We start from the raw sequence: 21161 nt of genomic DNA, 5'->3' as shown, positions 1-21161 counted from the left end.
GATTATTATGCGTACAGAAATCATAATAATCTGGCCACTCGGTGTATAAGTTTTTCCTCTACATACACATCTTTTCATTTAAAGGAAGCACTTTCTGGGTTCTCTTTGGCATATCTCAATTACCAGCATCACTACTCTAGCCCTTTGAATACAAGTACTGAGATACCATCATGGTGGACCTGCAGAGAAGGCTAAGTGACTAACAGGCAAAGTGCAAACACCGTGGATAAGAAGCACAAAGAGGGATGATTCACGGCCCATGCAGGACAGAGAAGGGCAGTATGAAGTTTCATGCTACTCATAATGGTGCACAATTTAAAACTTATGAATTATTTCTGAAATTTTCCATTTAATATTTTCAGGCTGTTTGACCACAGCTAACTGAAACCATGGAAAACAAAACCCCAGATAAGGGGAACTACTATACTTTCACGATTTGGCCGTCATCTCCAACTAAACAAATGCAGTGAGCTCCTCACAAGTCTCCTTACCTCTGTTCTTACCCCACCCCAAAATATTATCCAGAGCAGTGATCTCCTAAAATTATAAATCAAATCCCGTCACTCTCTTGATTAAAAACCTCCAAGGGTTTACCATTACAGCTGTAAAAAATCCAATGCCTTTTCCTATATTTCTGTATCACTAAGCCCCTCCTTTTTCTCCAATACTTCCTGTACTCTGATCATATGAATCTTCTTTCTAGTCTTAGGGATCTGCATTAATTATCTCTTCTTCTCCCCACCACCTTTCTATTAGGTGGCTCGACTTTGAAGTTACCTCCTTACAGAAGCCTTCCCTAACCACAAAATCTAAAGTAGACACTCAGTTTGTCTAACACAAGTCCAACTTTAATTTTCTGCATAGCACCTATTGTTGGCATCTATCTTATTAATGTGTTTTATTCTCACAAAAAAAAATAAGCCCCATGACAATAAAACTTGTCAACAGTGCTCACAGCTGTAACTTAGGCACCTAGAACGCTGTCCAGCTCATTGCTCAACAAATGTTTGCTAAATAAATGTTATCACATTCTATACAGGGGTGTATACACACTTTGAATGATTATAAAGTCAGTGCTTATTGACATACAGTTCATTTTCAAAACTTAAAATAATCTATAGAAATGAATAGTTTTTGTTGTTGTTTTTTTGTCATTGTCTGTTTTCAAACTGATGACTGTTCTGGTCCAGGCACTGCTGATAATGTGAAATCACAAACATCAAGAATCATTTCATTCGGTATTTGTGTCCCCTCCATTTGTTGACTATTCCCAGTTTTGTACAGTAAACTTTACCTTTTATGTATCCCCATAAAAAAGGCTACTGGGTAAATTTTCTTGGTTCAAAGCTTCACCCATTATTTTAATCAGTTAAACCTGAAAAGGAGTAAATATAAAGTGAGTTATTAGCTGTTAAAATGTATACATTTTGGGGGACACAGGGTGTATACAAAATGTACACACACTTTGAATAATTATTAAGGCAGTGTTTGTACTTCAACCACCTTTTCAAACTCCTAATAGCATTTTAGGATGAATTTCCTTTGTTCAAAGCTTAGTCTGGCTGAAAAGGAAGAAACATCAATTGAGTGATCAGCAGCTATTGAAGAGTGCATACATGTTTTTGGGACACCCTGTATGTACACACTACGCAAATGGAAACTGTGTCTGTGTTCCAATACAAAACTTACCATAAAATTTAAAAGAGTATAAAAAAGTTATTGCTAGTTATCAAGCTAAATCCTTCACAGGAAAGAAAGGGAAAAAAAGAAATGCAGTTTTAATTCAGAACAAAGTAATATAAAACACAGATTAAGTCAAAGTTTAATTCACATAAAGTTTAATCAGTCAAGTTAATGAAAATATCAAAATTTTTGAGTTAGTGTATGGCAGCAGAAATTAAATTCTTGTTGCAAATAATACAGTACTTGGTGTTCCCATTATGACAAACTATGCTGCAGAAAGAGCAATTGCATTGAATCTCAATTCATCAGGGTCACGTTCCATAAACTTCTTGCAAACTTCTATGGCATCCTATAGGAATAAAATATATAAATTTTCAGTTTATAAACATATGTGTTTTATTTGCAAATCATAAGTGTTTCATACTTTCTTCATTTGTACTAATGTTATACTGCACACTTCTTTTTCCAATGAAGAATAACTTAAAGCATACCAGAAGAACGAACATTTCGTGGCCTAATTAGCTTAGTCCAAAAGATGCAGTTAGTATTCTTTTTTAAAATGCTTTTAAGAAATTTTTAACTTGACAATTACATTTCATTAATTCTAAGCCACACAATTTGTTCATAAATTTAAAAATCTCTAAAATCAGGATCAAGCCGAATCCGGTTTGGCTCAGTGGTAGAGCGTCGGTCTGCGGACTGAAGGGTCCCGGGTTCGATTCCGGTCAGGGGCATGTACATTGGTTGCGGGCATATCCCCAGTAGGGGGTGTGCAAGAGGCAGCTGGTTGATGTTTCTCTCTCATCGACGTTTCTAGCTCTCTATCTCTCTCCCTTCTTCTCTGTAAAAAATCAATAAAATATATTTTAAAAAAATAAAATAAAATCAGGATCAAGATACAAATGTCGATTATCTTGGATTTAATGATATATGGGATACAAAGAGCAATCTTTCAAAACTATTCTTGCCTTTCCCTTCTTTTTTAAGTCCTCACCCAAGGATATGTTTTTATTGATTTTTAGAGAGAGGTAGAGAGAGAGAAACATTGATTGGCTGACTCCCATGTGCCCCCAAATGGGGATAGAACCAACCTATGTATGTGCCCTGACTGGGAATCAAACCTGCCATCTTTTGTGTATGAAACGACACTCCAACCAAATAAGCCACTCAGCCAGAGCAAAACTATTCTTGCTTTTTTCAAATTTGATACTTGTTCACATGAAGAGCTCTGAATACTTCTTTCTTTGCTATAGGTTAACACTAGTTCAAATTTCTCTTTTTGGATTTTTTCAAGAAAGCAAGGACAAGGAAGTATCCAAATATAGATAAAATGTTATACAAGTGATTTTTAGAGATGTTTCAAAAATAACAAGAACATTAATAACACTTAAAGTGAACCAACGAGTTTTACTCTTACCTCTAATAACGTTTCATCACTAGTTTCACCATGGTTAATTGGAAATGGTTTTCGTCCATCTATAAAAAATAGACAAACAGTTGAATGTTTAGCAGTTTGTACAAGATAATGTACTTCAACTTCCACTTTCCTCCTCTCACAGTGAGGCAAAAATTAATGATCCTAACTAATAAAGATGGAATATGCTAATTGACCATAACTCCACAACAAATATGGCAGCACCCACAGCCAATAAGGAGGGAATATGCAAATTGACGCAACAAGGCGAGAGGCGGAAGGCGGCTCCGGCTGGAGCGAAGGCGGAAAGGCGGTGGCCAGAGCAAAGGTGCTGGAGGGAGGCCGGTGGCAGCAGCCAGGGGACGGAAGGCCTATTCTTGCATGAATCTTCGTGCATCGGGCCTCTAGTATTTAAAATAATATGTCCTAAAACAAATATTTTAAATGTGCTACCTATGAATATTCTTTAACATTATTAGATTATAAGTAAAGTTATTAAAACCTTGCTTTCATGTTTGAAAACCTAAATTATCTTCATAAACAGAACTTATTATAAATATATATTGGCTTGATTTAATTTCCTTAAAAAATATGCAAAATTAATGTCAGGTGTTTTTTTTTTTAAGTTAGAATCTGTTTTCACCCTCAGAAACATGGGGGGGGGGGAAATTATTTCTTCACTTTAAAAGTTAAATCAAAAGGCTTCCAAGTAAAACTGACATGTTTACATCAAAAAAGGGAGCCATCCCAAATTTTATATATTATTACTAATTATGTACCCCCATGGTAGTAGTATAAAATAATTATCTAAATAAACTAGGGTTAATTTTCTGGCCAGGAAAAATAACTGCAACTATAGTCACTTAAATAAACTAGTAATTTTTCAACACTATGAAGATGTGTAAAATTATATAAACTCACACTAACCAAAGGTAATTGATAACTCTACACAAAGTAGGTTTACAAATGTTCGAATGGAAAATATTAGACTAATTAATAAATAATATTACAAGAATAAACCCTGTTTTGCATACTTACAACTGTAAATTTACTTTCGCCCCATCCTGGGCATCAAAATTTATAATCTCAGATGACTTATAAGTGGCACTTCAAGTACAATTCATAAAACACAATCCCTTCTATAACTCTATGGCTTCTAAATATAATACAATTTTTAATCAATATGTGTCTGTATAGTAGACTTGGACTAATAGATACTACATTTAAAGAAAAAATATACACAAAACTTAATCAAACAAACAAAAAAATATGGATAATTAAAATTTTTTTTCTAAATACTTTTTCAATGTTGTTTATTTTATTACTAAGTTTTTTGTCCTGAAAGTCATCATTACCTTTTAGTCCTTGGTTATGGATAATACGTATAGTTTCTCTGGCCTTTTCTAAATCTACTTCCTTAAAGTCAATAGAATGTGTTTGTTAAGTCTCAGCACTCTCTTATTTCCATTTCTACTATAATAGTAATTCCTTATTATTCAGAGAGAAAATGAAGTTTCCAGAAATCAGTCACACAACTAAAATCCCCAATCATTATTACACTTATTCACTTATTTCTATATAAATTTTATAGATTGACTTAGCAAATGTAAAATTTATAGAATAAACTAGTGAAGCTCTGAGGTCTATTATATACCCCCATAACAATTTTCATTTTAGTTTGATTCCTACTGAATCGTTTGACTATAAAAGACAACCATAAATTTTTATAAATACTGTTATTTCTTCTCCTTTTCCCCTTCAATAGAGCGATTTCTTTGTAAATAGAGTGATTTCAAACACAAAATCCATCTAAATTTTATGGACCTCTTTGCAGTTGAGTCTGAGTCCTTTCAAAATTCTCTGTCCTTAACTTACATGTCTATCAGCTATGCTGTACACCTGAAATTAGTACAAAAAAGTGTTGTATGCAAACTGTAATGAAAAGATTTTTGAAAAATTTAAAAACTGTTTTTAAATAAGAAAATTAAAAGTGCACGTTAATATTGAAAAGTACTTCACTTTGTTGTTTCTTTATTTGCGGCCCCCCCCCTTTTCTTTTTAAAACAAGAAGGTCTCATGGAGAAGAGCAAGAAGGACTCATAAGTACTAAAGTACTATATATCAATTATGAAGGAGTCATAAGTTCTCTATCTGAATGAAACAATTAAAATTATGAAGATCTTCTCCAAATAGTCCCTGAAATAATCTATAGAAAACTTTTTAAAATCTAAGTGTATTTACAGGCCAAAATACTAATTAATCATGCATAGTTTGACATATGCCTTAGGAAGATACCAGAAAAGAGAATCTTGTAAAGTCTTTTAAAAAATCAGATGTAGCCCAGCAAGTGTGGCTCAGTGAACCAGGAGGTCATGGTTAGATTCCCAGTCAGGGTACATGCCCAGGTTTGGGGCTCAATCCCTGTGCAGGAGGCAGCCGATCAATGATTCTCTCTCATCATTGATGTTTCTATTAAATATCTCCCTCTCCCTTCCTCTCTCAAATCAATAAAAATACATGCTTTTAAAAAGTCAGATGTAATACAAAGAGTTAGTACAAAAGCCTGAAAACTAGTAATACTCATTGCCAAACATAAAAACTAGTCATGAATATTACACTATGTTTTAAAACTAGTTTCAGGATCAAAATGGCTTATGCAGATATCGATGATATCTATCTCAATAATTTAGTAAAAACTGCTGGAGTGATTTACAGGAGTTTCCTATAATGATTTTTACTTTACTGCTTTGCTAAAATGTAAAGGTGGTATGCAAACATTCTTGAATTGTAAGTTGCTTGAACACCAAAATTTTTTTTTATTTTTTTCTAGTAAAAAGTCTTAAATAAAACACGTTCATTATGCCAATTCAATGCTATAAGGCAATCAATTAATTTAAGTAAATAATACCAAAAATCCTATTTATCATAAATGTAGACTTTTTCATTTCCAATTTCTCTCACCAGAGTAAATTTTTAAAATTCTTACCTAATTCATAGAGATGCCCGTCTACGTGAACTAATGCAATAAAATGAAGATCTACTTTTTCATCTATATTTGGTGCCTGCAATAGGAGGAAACATACATATTACATATGTTAATAGTCAAACAAATCAATCAAGTACATGTAAACACATACAAATATCAAATCACATTAGAGAACATTTATCCAAAATAATTAAATGCTTAACCTTTGATATAGTGGACAATGAGTAAATATGTTTACATTTATAACAATGTGCTCACCCATCAACAAGAAAAATGTCAACTACAAGCACATTTTTCTTAATCTCAACAATCTAAATACCTAAAGCTTTGTTCACCTTCAAAGGCCCAGCACTTCACATAATGCCTGGTATATAGTAAATGTGCAATGTATACTTTTCAAATGAAATGAATGCATAAAGTGATTTGTCTAACTTTTGAAATTTGAAAAAGAAAATATTTTACATTTTAATAGCATAAACAGAGTTTAAAAAAACTCTTTTCAAGTTTTAGGACTTCAAGAGAGTGAGTTCTCCCTTTAATAACTTGACCTTGATAATAGAACATAAGGAGTTTTAGAGTAAAATAAGTATCTTTACTCATCCTACATTCAAGAGGTTTATAAATGAATAGACGCAGGAAATTAACCCAAAAAGTTAAAGAGGGAGGATAAGAGCAAATTAAAATACAATTAACCATAGCCGATTTTTATCTTGCTTTCTTAGTAAACGCTTTGAAATTAAAACTATACCCAGATTATTTTGCTTACCAAATTCAATTTTCATGAGCAATATCTGATACATTTGTTAAACATTCAAGTAACTTATGCAGTCAATACACGATTCACTGACATTGTCTTTAATACACAGTAACTACACAGTTAATACAAATGTGTGTTATCTATTTATCAAATCTAAATGGTGTGAAATGAAGTATAGTGTTAAATGCAAGTACAAATTTTAGAGACAAAGTTTTCAAAAGGTATAAATCAAATTACTTCTCATATTACATAACATCCTGTAACACAATAGTAGCTTAACTCTAAAATGCATATTTTTTTTTACTCATTAGTAATTATTGTACATAATTTTAAGTGGTAGTAATATGAAGTTTTCAGATGCAGAAATTGAAAGATATAGAAAAAACATTATCTTGGATTTACTGAATGCCCTTAAAACATTTACAGAGAGAGTGACTCATGTAATCTCTCATTATTCTTCAGAAATTATTTTCTTCAAGTTTATGAATGACAGAACAACAACAAAAATGGATGTGGCAAACTAACTCTTCCTAACTTCAACATAGAACTAAAGAATTCCAAATTGGTAGCCATCAAAGTCACCTAGGTCAGCGTTTTTCAACTGCTGTTCCACGGCACACGAGATGTTGCCTGGTGTGCCGTAGGTGCAGACAAGACAAGAATTTTATAATTTTTCACTATTTTGTTTACTTAATATTTCATAATAAAGTAATTATAAAATACTTTCTTTGTGTTTATTTGATTCCTATTCAAGAGAATTACTTTATATATAGTCAATATAGGCACAGAGTTAAATTTTTTAACATTTTCTAATGGTGGTGTGCCTCGTGATTTTTTTCATGAAACAAGTGTGCCTTTGCCCAAAAAAGGTTGAAAAACACTGACTTAGGTAACTGCTGTTAATCTCCTCTCTACCACAGCCCGTACTTCTGGTGGGCCGTCCCACAGGGAACTGTCCCTGGGCTTTGAAGCCGTCCATTCCATCTTTGACAGCTTTGTTAGAGTTATCTCTCATACTGAAGCTAAAATATGTTTCCCAGTGTTTTCCATCCTCTTATTAAGAGTCTAATAGCTCCCGAGCATGATGTTTCTTCAAAGAATTAAAGATGGTGATAATGAGTTCCCTTACTTTCCTGGTCAGAGAATCAAATGTATTATTGATTGCTCAATCTAATACCAATGACCAAAAGAGAATTCAATTTTTCAAGGCTAAACATAGGCAATTCTACAAATGATAAGTTCAATTCTATAAAAAATGCCAGAAATAATTTTTTATCCAACAAGAAAAGGGTTTGTCTGGTTTTCTCATTTTAAGATATGATTATCCAATAGGATATCAAGTATTTTAAATCTTTTGATCTATGTTTTCAAAATTTTAAAATTATTTTAACATTTTTTTGTAAGAATATTGCATCTTATAGCTTCCATTTTTCATATCTTGTCAGTAAATATAACTGTGCTAGAGATAAAAGTAGTATAATTGGAGTCAGAGATATGAATATATATACTCAATCCCTGTAAACACTGATTTTGTTATCTGTTTTGAGGTCTAAATGAAATGTATTACTTTGTGCCAAAACCGGTTTGGCTCAGTGGATAGAGCGTTGGTCTGCGGACTGAAGGGTCCCAGGTTCGATTCTGGTCAAGGGCATGTGCCTTGGTTGCGGGCACATCCCCAGGAGGGGGTGTGCAAGAGGCAGCTGATCCATGATTCTCTTTCATTCATGTTTCTAACTCTCTATCCCTCTCTCTTCCTCTCTGTGAAATATCAATAAAATATATTTAAAAAAATGTTATTAAAAAAAAAAAGGAAATGTATTACTTTGTAAAAAGTTAAGTGATACTAACCATTATGTATTACTATAATATTAATACTACATTATCACAAAATATAAGAAATCACTAAATCTAGTGACTTAAAATTGTGTGTCAGTACTTGCTATGAACCTTTTTCTTTGGTCTACGTGTAATCTGAAACCTGCAATTATTAGTTGCTTAAAAACCTATAAGTATTCATTGCTTAAAAATGATTCCACCCCAAAACAAGAATAAATAAAAAGCAAATTTCAATAAGTTTTTCATTAAAAAAAATTACGAACATATAATAAACAAAGGGCAAAAAAACAGAAGCTATAGATTTGGATCATTTTTGCCTACACTTACATATATTATTTTTTATAAAGTTCCCTAATTTAGAATAAAATACTTACCTCAAGTAATTAAAAAGTAATATAACAAATCAACTAGACAGAAATTAAATACTAAATAGATATTTCAAATTAAAAAAAGGTATAGTTGTAACTTAATAATTATATGGTACTTAATATATATTAGGCACTGCTCTAAGTGCTTTATATGTACTAACCAATTAATTATCATTTAAACCCTGCAAGGTGGGTAATATAATTATACTCATTTTACTCTCAAGAAAACTGAGGCATGGAAGCATTAAGTAGCATGTTCTAGATAACAAATCCAGGAGTGTCATTCTAGAATTTGTGTTCTTAACCACTAGATTATGAAAATATTTATGAAGATATAAAGCAATGGAATATTGAGCAAAGATCAAAATTATATAAAAACACATAAACCTAAAAAAAATTATGATATGCTCATTTATATTTAGAATAATTTTAAGTACAAAAGAATTTATTCATATTTAGAATCAATTGTGTCCAAGTTAGACTTTACAAAAGTAGGGTTTTACTCTGATAATTTAATTCACCTTATATCTCCTACTGTACAAATTGGCACAGTAGAGAAACAACAAATATGATAAATGAATAAAAATGACAAATACACACTGTGACCCAATGAGGATAATGAAACATAGAGACACCAGTTTTGTTGACACTCAGCAAAAATCAAAGGCTCTTTTGATGACCATACTGATATTTGGAGGAAGCAGATGATTAAGGAAAAGTGCCACGATTCCACTTCATAATTTGAATATAGCTCTAGAAGAGTAAATAAAGGGAGGAAAGAATGTTTGACACCAACTTTTTTTTAAAGCATTAAACATTATGCGTAATCAGACTTCCTCTGGCTTCGAAAGTCATGATGATTTATAGAAGTGTCAAGTTTCTTATAAATGTATGGCATATACCAAATCTCTCAGATACAACATTTCTAGGTAGGCTCAACCAATCCATAGTCATTGCCACTAACAGTCTAAAACATTAGAAAGACAAGAGCTGTAGTTGCCGAAACCTGCAGTTTATTTCAATTATGAAAATAATTAGAATTCCATCATCAACCTCAACATTTAAGAAAATTAGCAAGATTACAAGAACATATACTCACTTTTAAATAGTTTGCTAATATCTACTCAAGAAGGAGAAATTCTAAAATTTGTGGGAAGCCTACATCAATTCACAAGGAAAAAAATCTTCGCCTCTTACTTAGATGTTCTTTAAACTGAACGGGCAGTGAAGATTGGATCAAGATTAAACCAAGTACCTGAGCCACCTCAGGAAAAAATAGCTTAGAGGAAACACCCTATACCAGAAAGTATTAGATTAAGGATAGAGTAAGTAAAGCACCCCAGAGCATGACAAGAGCCTGAAGTCATGTTCAGAAACATGAAGAAAAAAAAAAAAAAAGTAAGAAATGGTATAGAATTCAGAAGGTACACAGCATTTGTTGACCTGAGTCAACTAAATGACATCGGAAAGATGAAGGGTAAAAGAATACATATTCACTTTAACAAATGATGGGAACTTACACATTATCATGAATGTCAATTAACACTCATCAAAAGGCAGGCATTCTTACAGTGGTAGGATATGAAGTGGAAAGATGGACTTCACCAAGGCTTTGGTGAAAGTCAAGCTAGACTGCAAAGCATGGAGGTATGCTTACAATCTTATTGGGAGAGAAAACTAGTGGCTGAGTGAACCAAGAGAAAAGCGTTTTGAAGACTGAAGAAGTTTAGGGGGAAAATGGACTGCCCTCGTCACTGGAAGAAGAGATGGAAGATTGACTACACTTACAACAGAATGGAGACCCAAAGATGGTAGGCGTAAGAAGGGTCGCCAGCGACGAAGACGGAGAGATGGACTGGTAGCCTTTGCAGGGTCTACATGGTTACGTTTGACCCAGGGCAGGGATGCATGGTGACACAATGATGAGGCCTTCGTTCTGCAGTGGCTACAATGAGGCTGTGATGAGGATGGCGAGGAGGACTACATAATTAAAAAAGAGAACATTTTACTTAGACCACGTCACCGGGCGATCATTTATTTTTAAAAGCAACGTATGGTCATATTTGTATTTATATGGTCTAGAACTTTTAATCAACCGTAATCTAGAAAAAGACCATAAATGAATATTGGTTAAAAGCCAATCAAGGTATTAGGGTATATGCCATAGGTTCTGTAAGTGCACATCTAAAATATTTACATATATTCATATGCATAGCAGACTGGTGGCATTGATTGTATTCAAATTCTCTAGGAACAAAATATAGGCTGCAATTTAATTGTTTGATCACTTTAATAAAATCTGCCATAAAGTTTCTTTTCTTAATTGGACAAGGAAAATAATACCTCTTTTGTTTGTTATTTTTTTTAACCTGTTCACTTGAATATATAGCTAAGAATTTATCCAGGGCCATTTGACTGACTTGAAATCCAGGGACAGTATTACACATGTTTCCTGGAGGAATGAAATACTACTAATCAAAGCCTTCTTTTGGAAAAACAAACAAAACCACTCAATTTCTTATCCAGCTAGATGTTCCGTTATAAATAGCATTTTAGAGAAAGCTTGATAAATGACAGTACAAGTTGAAAGTGGAACAGCATGCAGCATGCATCAAGAAAGAAAGGAACAATCGACTTGAGAGGTTGCCAGCTCTAGTCTTGGTGACTTTGGGTAAGTCATTTCACTTCTTGGAACCTCAATTCCCTTGTTTATAAAGTGAAGCATTTAGTCTTGATGATTTACTACTTTCCTTCCAGCTTTAAAAAAAAAATATGTGAATTTAAAAATTGTAATTATATGAAATAAGTAATATAATTTAATACTATAAAATACTGCAGAGCATCATAAGTGATACTTTTTAAATGCATTTTTTAAAACAACATATGAGAACACTCAGTAACAGGCATAAAATATTTTATTTCTCTTTTGTCTGTATTGTTTCTACCTAAAGCAGATTATATTGACATATCCTGAATATAAATCATTGAATAAAATGAGCAAGAGCTCTTATCTGGAAAAAAAAAAAAAAAAAAAAAAAAGCACCCAGATGCATGGCTCAGTGTTTGAGCGTCCACCTACGAATTAAGAAGTCATGGTTTGATTCCTCTTCAGGGAACATGCCCAGGTTGCAGGCCTGATCCCCAGTGTAGACTTGCAGGAGGCAACCAATCAATGGTTCTTTCTCATCATTGATATTTCTATCTCTCTATCCCTCATTATTCCTCTCTGAAATCAATAAAAAAATATATTTTTAAAACTCACCTTAATGGAATTATATCAAGTTGATTTTTAAAAATATATACATAAAATATATAACAAATACAAAACACTAGAATAATGTGCAGAAGAAAACTATATGGTGATAAGCACTATTAAAAATTTCTTAAAATAAGCACTAAAAATCAACTTTAAAATATAAAGTGAAGAAATATAAACACCTCTGAAGCTGATAACTTGCATAAATTATCTTCTTACTTAAATGAAAGCAATCGTGGCCTAACTACAGTATTATCTATATATATAAAAGGCTAATATGCAAAAAGTGTCCCCTTGGGAGTTCGACCGGGAGTTTGCTCGCTATGACCTGTGCTGACCACCAAGGGGGCGGCATGGAACTAAGGAAGGCTCTAGCCATCAGCCAGGAAAGGAAGGAAGACCCTGGCAGGCAGCCAGAAGGCCTCGATCGCCAGTCAGGCGTAGGGACCCTACCTGCATGAATTTTGTGCACCGGGCCTCTAGTTTAAAATATGTATCACTTACTTTGTGCCAGACACTCTCTTAAGCACTTTACATGTATAAATTTATTTAATCTTCCAGTAACCCATGAGATAGGCACTATAAATATTCCCATTTTACAAATGAGGAATCAGAGTATATAGAAGTTAATTAACATGTACAGGGCACATTACCAATACATGGCAGGGCTGGGATTCAAACACAGGAAATCTGGTTCTAGAATCCAATGCTCTCAATCACTGTGGTGTATAGCCTAAGTGGCCAAGAGAAAGATTTTAATACTAAGTTATTAGACCAGATTCTAATGAGGGGGTAATCCTCTTAAAATTAGATACTGAGAGTCACCCTTTCATAAACCATTCTACATAATAAAAGGGTAACATGTAAATTGACCCTAATGGCAGAACGACTGCTGGACCAGTCACTATGAGGCACACTGACCACCTCTTGGTCCCGTTCCCCAGTCGGCAGGCTCTGATTGCCTGATGACCACCCTCGGCGGGGCAGGGCCGGCGAGCGGTCGGGAACAGCCGACCTCTCGGTCCCTTCCCCCAGCAATCAGGCACCGACCACCCGATGGCAAATGGGGAATCCAGGGTGGGTGGCGGTGGGGGACGGGGCAGGCTGCAGCTGCTGGGGAAAATGGCCCTGACCACAAGCCAGGCCTAGGAACCATACCTGTGCACGAATTTTGTGCGCCAGGCCTCTAGTGGTACCATAAAAGACAAAACTGGCCCAACAGTTTTTCATTAAATGAACATGCTTATGATAACTAACTTTTTATGTTAATCTAAAGGAAAACTTTATAAATGTTACTCCAACAAATAACACTAGTCAGTACAGGAAATAAAAAATATTAAATCAGCATGAAAAAATTAAAAACACTTATTACCATAATGAGAAGCAGCAATATGTCCTTGCTTAGTGATAATGGATTTTATTATCCATGACTTAGTCTCTTTAGGAAAATGAAGGGGTTTTTCCTGAATACTTTCTGAGACTCATTCAACTCTGAAAATTCTATGTTCCTACTTAGTACTTTTAAAAATATGTATGTCTTTATTGATTTTAGAGAGAGAGGAAGGGAGAGGGATAGAGAGATAGAAACATAGATGAGAAAGAGAGGAATTGATTGGCTGCCTCCCACATGCCCCCTACGGGGGACCAAGCCCAAAACCTCAACCAGGAATCAAACCAAAGATCTCTTGGTTCATAGGTGGATGCTTAACCACTTAGCTACACCAGCCAGGCCTAGTTAGTACTTTTGAAAATACATATTTTTATTGATTTCAAAGAGGAAGGGGGGGAGAGAAACATCAATGATGTGAGAGAATCATTGATTGGCTGCCTCCTGCACAACCCCTATTGGGGATCGAGCCTACAACCTGGGCATGTGCTCTGACTGGGAATTGAAACCTGACCTTCTAGTTCATGGGTTAACACTCAATCACTGAGTTGATTGGGCTTTTTTAAAAAGCAGCCCAAGGATTTAGATGACTTTCCCAAAGCCACAGAACTAGTGACCGTCAAAGCCACAGGCAAAACCCATAGCTTCTGGCTCTAATTTCAATGTTTTCATTACACACAAAATCATCCACCCAGTAGCACTCAAGTAATTTAACTGATTTGGAGGCAAATCTATTACTACTTCTATCTATAGTTTCCAGCTGCTATTCAAATCTATTTTTCAAACTTACAGTTAGTTCAGAAACAAAAAAACACCTGGGTACTAAAAGGCCAAATTATTATTCCTTCACCATGAACGGGCATGTCACTTTGTACATATCTATATCTATATCTATATATCTATATATCTATATATCTATATCTATATCTATGTCTATATCTATATCTATCTATCTATCTATCTATCTATATATATATATAAAAGCCTGTGACCAAATGACCGGTCAACCAGTCGCTATGCTGCACACTGATCACCAGGGGGCAGATGCTCAACAAAGGAGCTGCCCCCAGTGATCAGTGTGTTTCCACAGCAGGAGTGCTGCTCAGCTGACTGATGGGCACCAGATGCAGGGCTCACGCATGGCTGGCTGCCGCAGCCCAGAGATCACAGCAGAGTGGCAGCAAGCCTACTGAGTGGCAGCAGAGATGGCAGGTGCAACGAGGCTAGGATGAGCAAGAGCAGCAGGCAGAAGCGGCAGGAGGCATTGGACTGCCAGTTTCAGCCCGATCCCCACAGGCTATGCCAAGGGACCCCACCAGTGCACAAATCCGTGCATGGGGCCTCTAGTGTAAAAATAAGTCAACAACTCTTTAATCTGTTCAATAATTAAAAAGTGAGAAATGACATGAAAATTAAAAATAAATGAACTGAACCTTTAATAAAAAGGTGGGGGAGTGTGTCTGTCTAAAAAGGCAACTTATTTTTCCTTCAGTTAATGTTCATGTTCTGGGTATATATAAAAAAAAAAAAAAAAGAAGAGATTGCTCTTTAAACTATCTAATAAAAACTGAAGAATTAGAAATGCAGTAAAGGCTAAAAAATATAAGGGGGAGATATTAACCAAAGGACTTGTATGCAGGTATATAAGCCTAACAAATGGACACAGACACCAATGGAATGAGGACATGAGTGAGGGAGTGAATGGGGGCATAATAGAGGGATAAAGCTTATGTAATACCTTATGTAATACCTTAATCAATAAAGAAAAAAAAAACAATACAGAACCCCCCCCCCTTTTTTTTAGACCCTTTTTTTTAAAAAAAGGAGTTCTACAAGTATTTCTTTAAGAAATCAAGTGTGTTTGATAGGTTAAATGCTTAAATTTAAATTATTCTAAAATGCTAAAATAAAGTTAGTAGATTTAGGCCTATGCCCAAAACTTTTGCACATTTAAATGAGAAAAATCCTGTTACAAAAAAAAAAAAAAAAAAAAAAAAAATCATTATAACCATGTAATTTCATCAACATAAAGGGACAATTAGCTGATAGATATGTAAAATAGTTACTATCACCCACAATATATATAACGTGACTAGCAAAAGACTAGTTGGTTATGGGTAAAACTGTATGTTTAGCCCGGCTGGTGTGGCTCAATGTTTGAGCATAAAACTATGGATCAGGAGGTTATGGTTCAACTCCAGGTCAGGGCACATGCCTGGGATGCAGGCTCAATCCCCAGTAGGGAGCATGTATTAGGCAGTCAATCGATGATTCTTTCTCATCAATGTTTCTCTCTCTCCCCCTCTCCCTTCCTCTCTCTGAAATCAGCAAAAACATATTTTTTTAAAAACTTGGATAATATCTATCTTAAGGAATTGAGATTACTAGAGCAGTATACTTATAGGGCTAAGTATAGAGCTTACCTCATAAGATACATTCAGTAAATGTTAATTAACATTTTATAAAATGACAGACTTTTAAAGTAATGAGAATTAAGATTATGACAATCCATGGAAAAAACCTAAAAAACATCTAAATTTCCATTGCATTCACCCATACATGACACTAAGGAGTAGTAAAGACCTACACTATAGCAACCCAAACTGATGCCCAATGTTTTCAGCAACACCAAGTTGAGAATGTTTCCGCGCTAGTACCAATAATATTTGTGGCTCTCTAGTAGAAAACAATGTGCTGAAACCGGTTTGGCCCAATGGATAGACCGTCGGAAAGGTCCCAGGTTCAATTCCGATCAAGGGCATGTACCTTGGTTGCAGGCACATCCCCAGGAGGGGGTGTGCAGGAGGCAGCTGATTGATGTTTCTCTCTCATCGATGTTTCTAACTCTCTATCCCTCTCTCTTCCTCTCTGTAAAAAAATCAATAAAATATATTTTTAAAAAAAGAAAGAAATCACGATTCCTTTTATTGACATGTTGATGAAATAATAAACTTGATTGTAACAAACTGAAATTATTTCCATGTACTTTCAGTGACATGTCTTTTAAGATGTTAGGAATAAATCTAAAAAATTACACAAATCAGGAACTTCTCTACAGCTGCCAAATGCTATGAAAATAAGTAAAATTATGATGTGTAAGCATACATGTATGAGGACATGGACGTGTGTAGATATGTGAGAACGTATACACACATATAAAACAATTAAAGTTTAAAGTCAAAATTCTAAATGGATTTCTGTAGACTTCAAGTAAATTTCAAGTATGATGCATTGCATTACACAAAATTTAAAGTCCAAATTTAAAACAGGAAAGTAAAACCAGATTCATTCAAAAGATGCAAACTTTCCTACACAGTATCCATGTTCAGTTGGCAAAGATGTCAGAGTAAAACATGGGCCAGATATCAAAATACACAAAATACCACTACATATTCCATGAAAAATCTGTATAGTGGCAAATTTCTTCATTTTGCTCAGTTCATAAATCAAGATGCCCACAGGTTTTAAGACATTTGATGCTTTTCCCTAATGGTTTAACAATTGTGTTTTCTCACTTCAATTTACAATTCTCCACATAAGAAATTGTTGTTAATACATTTACAGATATGTATTATCTGTAAATGTTACATTAAACTTAAGCTTATCATTGTTAACCCAGCCAAACGAAGTCCCAGAAATGTTATTACTTTTTAAATCTGAGAGTAGCCCTAAATAAGATTCTCCTTTACTATAAATGAAAACACACACTTTAATTCCTGACATAATTTCTGCTTTGGAAAGTTGTGGTTTAAAGCAAAACAAACAGAAAAACCCACCATCCCTAGTTACAGCCTCAACTCTATTTTTATTGCTGAAGACATTTTTAGATGGAAGAATTACATGTAGTCAGATATGTAAGAGTAAACTGATGAGTTCATTCTAAGAAATCTCCTTTAAAATAGTAAGTTTAATATCTCCATTTTCAAATCTGATATTGGAAAAGAAAAAAAGATGAAGAAAGAATAAAAAATAAAAAAGACCCTTTTGATCAATTTTAGGACAAAATATTTGTTAAGGAAGAAAAACAAAGTGTAAACAAAATATAGTTGTAACTACATTCTTAACTTTTCAACAACCAATTTAACCCATTTAAACATCATTATTTAGTGATACGAGATAAAGAACTGACCACATGGATGGAAAAAGATGTCAGTGTTTTGAAAGAGAGGAATTAAAAGAATAATTTCAATAATATTTCCCCTTATAACTAATCCTAATTTGTACTCTTTCAAACTGAAGTCCCCCACTCAACTCCACACATAATCATACTCTAAACATACCTGTATTCAAGAAATGATATGCAGAAGCAGTGACAACAATAAAAAAAGATAAGAGACAGAGGTAAAAGGAGCAAGAATAGAAGTTTCAGGGCACTTCTCAATTTTAAGACTGAACTTGCCCAAAAAAGATTTCCAGTAAGTCTTGTTGGAATGGGATAAAGAAAATGGTATATGGAAAGTATATGGGGAAAAAGAAAAACTGGAAAGTTGCAATTTCAGATTTCTTGACAAAATTGGACTATATAGCTTAAAATGCATGATACTTTCATCAGAGTTAATTTATTGTTTCCATCTGATTCTCCCAAGATAAGCAGAACTTAAATTCTACATTATACAAGAACTAAGTTTCTTCTTAATTCCTTCACAGTTTCTTCCAAAATCAGAGAAAGAATAAAATAAATCCGTAAAGCAGGGGGGAAAAAAGTGAACATTTTAACTCCTTGTAATTCTAACATAATTGAAATAACTAAAAACTATACTTCAGAGTAAAATGAAGCCATGCAAACTATACTTATATTATATACTTAATAAAGATAAAACTTGATTTTATGCCCACCCCCTCTGAAAATTTGTATTGATTGGGCAAAAAAAGCCAACTAAATACACACAAACACAAACACATGGCTTATCTTTAATTGTGCATAAATCTAAGATGGAGTAAAAGTAGGTTTCCAGTTCATATGAAAAATTAATAATCCTATATAATAAAAAGGTAATATGCAAATTGACCCTCATGCCCTCACAGGCTGAGGGGGCTGGCAGGGGGGTTAGTGATAGGCAACCAAACGACTGAAAAAGCAGGCTACATGGGGCAACCAGGCCGGCAGGGGCATTAGTGAGGGACCACCAAATGACTGAATAGCAGACTGTGTGGGATGTCCAGGCCAGCATTGGGGAACAGTTGGGAGTGACCATGCTGGCAGGGAGGGCAGTTAGGGGTATCCAGGCTGGCAGAGGGGACAGTTGGGGGAGACCAGGCTGACAGGGGGGGCAGTTGGGGGTGATTAGGCTGGCGGGGTGGGGGAGGGGGCAGTGAGGGGCGACTAGGCCAGAGGGGGGAGCATTGGGGGTGACCAGGCCAGCAGGGGGGGCAGTGAGGGGTGATCAGGCCGGCAGGGAGTTGGGGGGCAGTTAGAGGTGACCAGGCAGGCAGGCAGGTGAGCAATTAGGAGCCAACAGTCCAGGATTGTGAGAGGAATGTCCGACTGCCGGTTTAGGCTCAATCCCTGGGATTGGGCTGAAATCAGCAGTCAGACATCCCTCAAGGGGTCCCAGATTAGAGAGGTGTAGGCTGGGCTGAGGAGACTGCCATCCTGTGCATGAATTTCATGCACCAGGCCTCTAGTTGATAAGAATAATTGTGTTTTGCATAATCACAGCTGTAAACCTACTTTTGCCCCATGCTATATATGAACACACTTTATGGCTATAACATACACCAAGTATGGGAGATGAGAAACCCTCAGAAGAGATTAATTCTTGTGGGAATACAATTTGAAAAAGCTATCCAAACTATCCTAACTTCTCCATCCACCTCACCCTAAGAATCATTTAGGGAATGCCTAAAAAATTTCAGTAGCCAAATGATTCAGGTTATATTTCCATAAAGATAATCCAGCACAATTGTGTAAAAATGAGTGAGAATTAGAGGAAAAAAAATTAAAGACTGAAAATTTACATAAGTAGCTGATTTTCCAGGCAAGAAGATAAACAAATTTAAATTACATTAGTATTAGTGGAGGAAATATATGGTAGACAGGAAAGAAAATGTTTAAGACACAAGACAATAAACTCACAGAAGGATATATGCATTCTAAAATACTGGTCATTGAGTTTAGATCTGGAAAAAAAGATCTGAACATTATCTAGCATGAGGCAATAAAACTATAATTTATATAAAGCAACTAAAAGGCGGCAAGGTAAGTATCCCAAAGACACTTTTTAAAAAGTAAACAGGTATTAAACATTTGGTTCCTTTATTACAAATAACTGTTTTCATAGTTTACAAATCTCATGCTGATAATCATCATTAATTTTAACCCTATAATTTTTTTCCTTTAGTTAATTCTCACCAGAGAATAATATTTCCCATTGGTTTTTAGAGAGAGTTAAAGGGAGGTGGGGGGGGGGGGGCGGGGAGAGAGACATAGAGAAATATCAATGTGAGAGAAACACATCCACTAGTTACCACCCACATGCGCCCTGACAGGATGGAGCCTGCAACTGAGGTATGTGCCCTTGATCAGAATTGAACCCAAGACCCTTCAGTACACAAGCCGACACTCTAACCACTGAGTAAAATCAGCTAGAGCTTAAAACTATAAATTAAAATTTAAAAAAGCAAAGCATACCAGGGTCACATAAAGCAATTAAAAAAAACAGAGCATTTCATTAATTTCCAATCTGGAGCTACTTAGACATTCTTTGTGCGCATGTGTATCTGTGTGTGTGTCTGTGTATAAACAATAAAAAAAAACAAAAAGTCCACATTTCTGAAAGCAGAACCTGACAGCAACCAAGAAGGTATGATATAATTAGGAAGAATTAGTGTTTAAATTTCTAAATAGTTTTATTATAAACATTCAGTTATCCAGTTTAATCAATGAAAAATTGTTGTTATACCATAGTATCAAATTGTTGTCTCCTTTAAAAAAAATTTAAGTAGTAGGACTATTTCAGTTAACTATTTTTAAATCAGGTATTTAAAAAGTATTATTAAGACATAAAGGCAATGTCAGCTTTGTACATTAAAAAGTACAGTTTAGAGTCACACATGAGATGAAAAAGAAAAATATCTATCATTTTCTGTTTCTCAGTGTGTTATAAATATAGCATATGACTTTAAATTATAGTCACTTGAATTAAAATACCTTTTCGCAAACTTCCCGCAAGAGTGAGAGTGTGAGGTTGAGAGAAGGAAAAGAAGAAATGGAAGGAGGGAATGAGGAAAACCATTAGAATGAAACAAGGGGGTGAGAGGAGGAGAGGAAACCTAGGAGAACCAGCTAACAGAGCACAAATGATGAAAATCATCACATTGCCCCAAAAGAGATATACTGAGCTAAGAGAATGATGCAGGTTTTTTTGCTACAAGCTGGGTGTGATAAAGACTATTAAAAATCATGCAGGTTATCTACCTTTACTACTGTGCAAGTATTTTTCTCAAAATATCTGCAAGTTAAAGGAATATCATA

The 21161-nt window shown here is 34.7% G+C and overlaps 1 protein-coding gene across 7 annotated transcripts in view; it reads right to left on the bottom strand.

The window, feature by feature from the left end:
- Window positions 1–1821: 1821 nt before the first annotated feature.
- The window catches only part of UCHL3 (ubiquitin C-terminal hydrolase L3), a 42043-nt gene continuing 22703 nt past the window's right edge, over window positions 1822–21161 (bottom strand). For 4 of the 7 annotated variants that reach the window (XM_036455933.2, XM_036455937.2, XM_036455936.2 and 1 more), the window contains 4 exons: window positions 10833–11024; window positions 6084–6159; window positions 3101–3159; window positions 1822–2032 (listed from right to left, as the gene is read on the bottom strand). In XM_036455933.2, the coding sequence (XP_036311826.1) occupies window positions 1949–2032; window positions 3101–3159; window positions 6084–6159; window positions 10833–11024 (411 nt within the window). In that variant the 3' untranslated portion in view covers window positions 1822–1948. Of the gene's footprint in view, window positions 2033–3099; window positions 3160–6083; window positions 6160–9644; window positions 9798–10832; window positions 11025–21161 lie in introns of those variants that run through there. The other 3 variants (XM_036455934.2, XR_004991044.1, XM_036455938.2) reach the window with 3 other exon arrangements.

Source organism: Pipistrellus kuhlii, unplaced genomic scaffold (assembly GCF_014108245.1).
Source record: "Pipistrellus kuhlii isolate mPipKuh1 unplaced genomic scaffold, mPipKuh1.p scaffold_m20_p_3, whole genome shotgun sequence".
Taxonomy (NCBI): Eukaryota; Metazoa; Chordata; class Mammalia; order Chiroptera; family Vespertilionidae; genus Pipistrellus; species Pipistrellus kuhlii.
The sequence above is the reverse complement of the archived record's forward strand: the minus strand, read 5'-3'. Positions and strand labels throughout refer to the sequence as shown.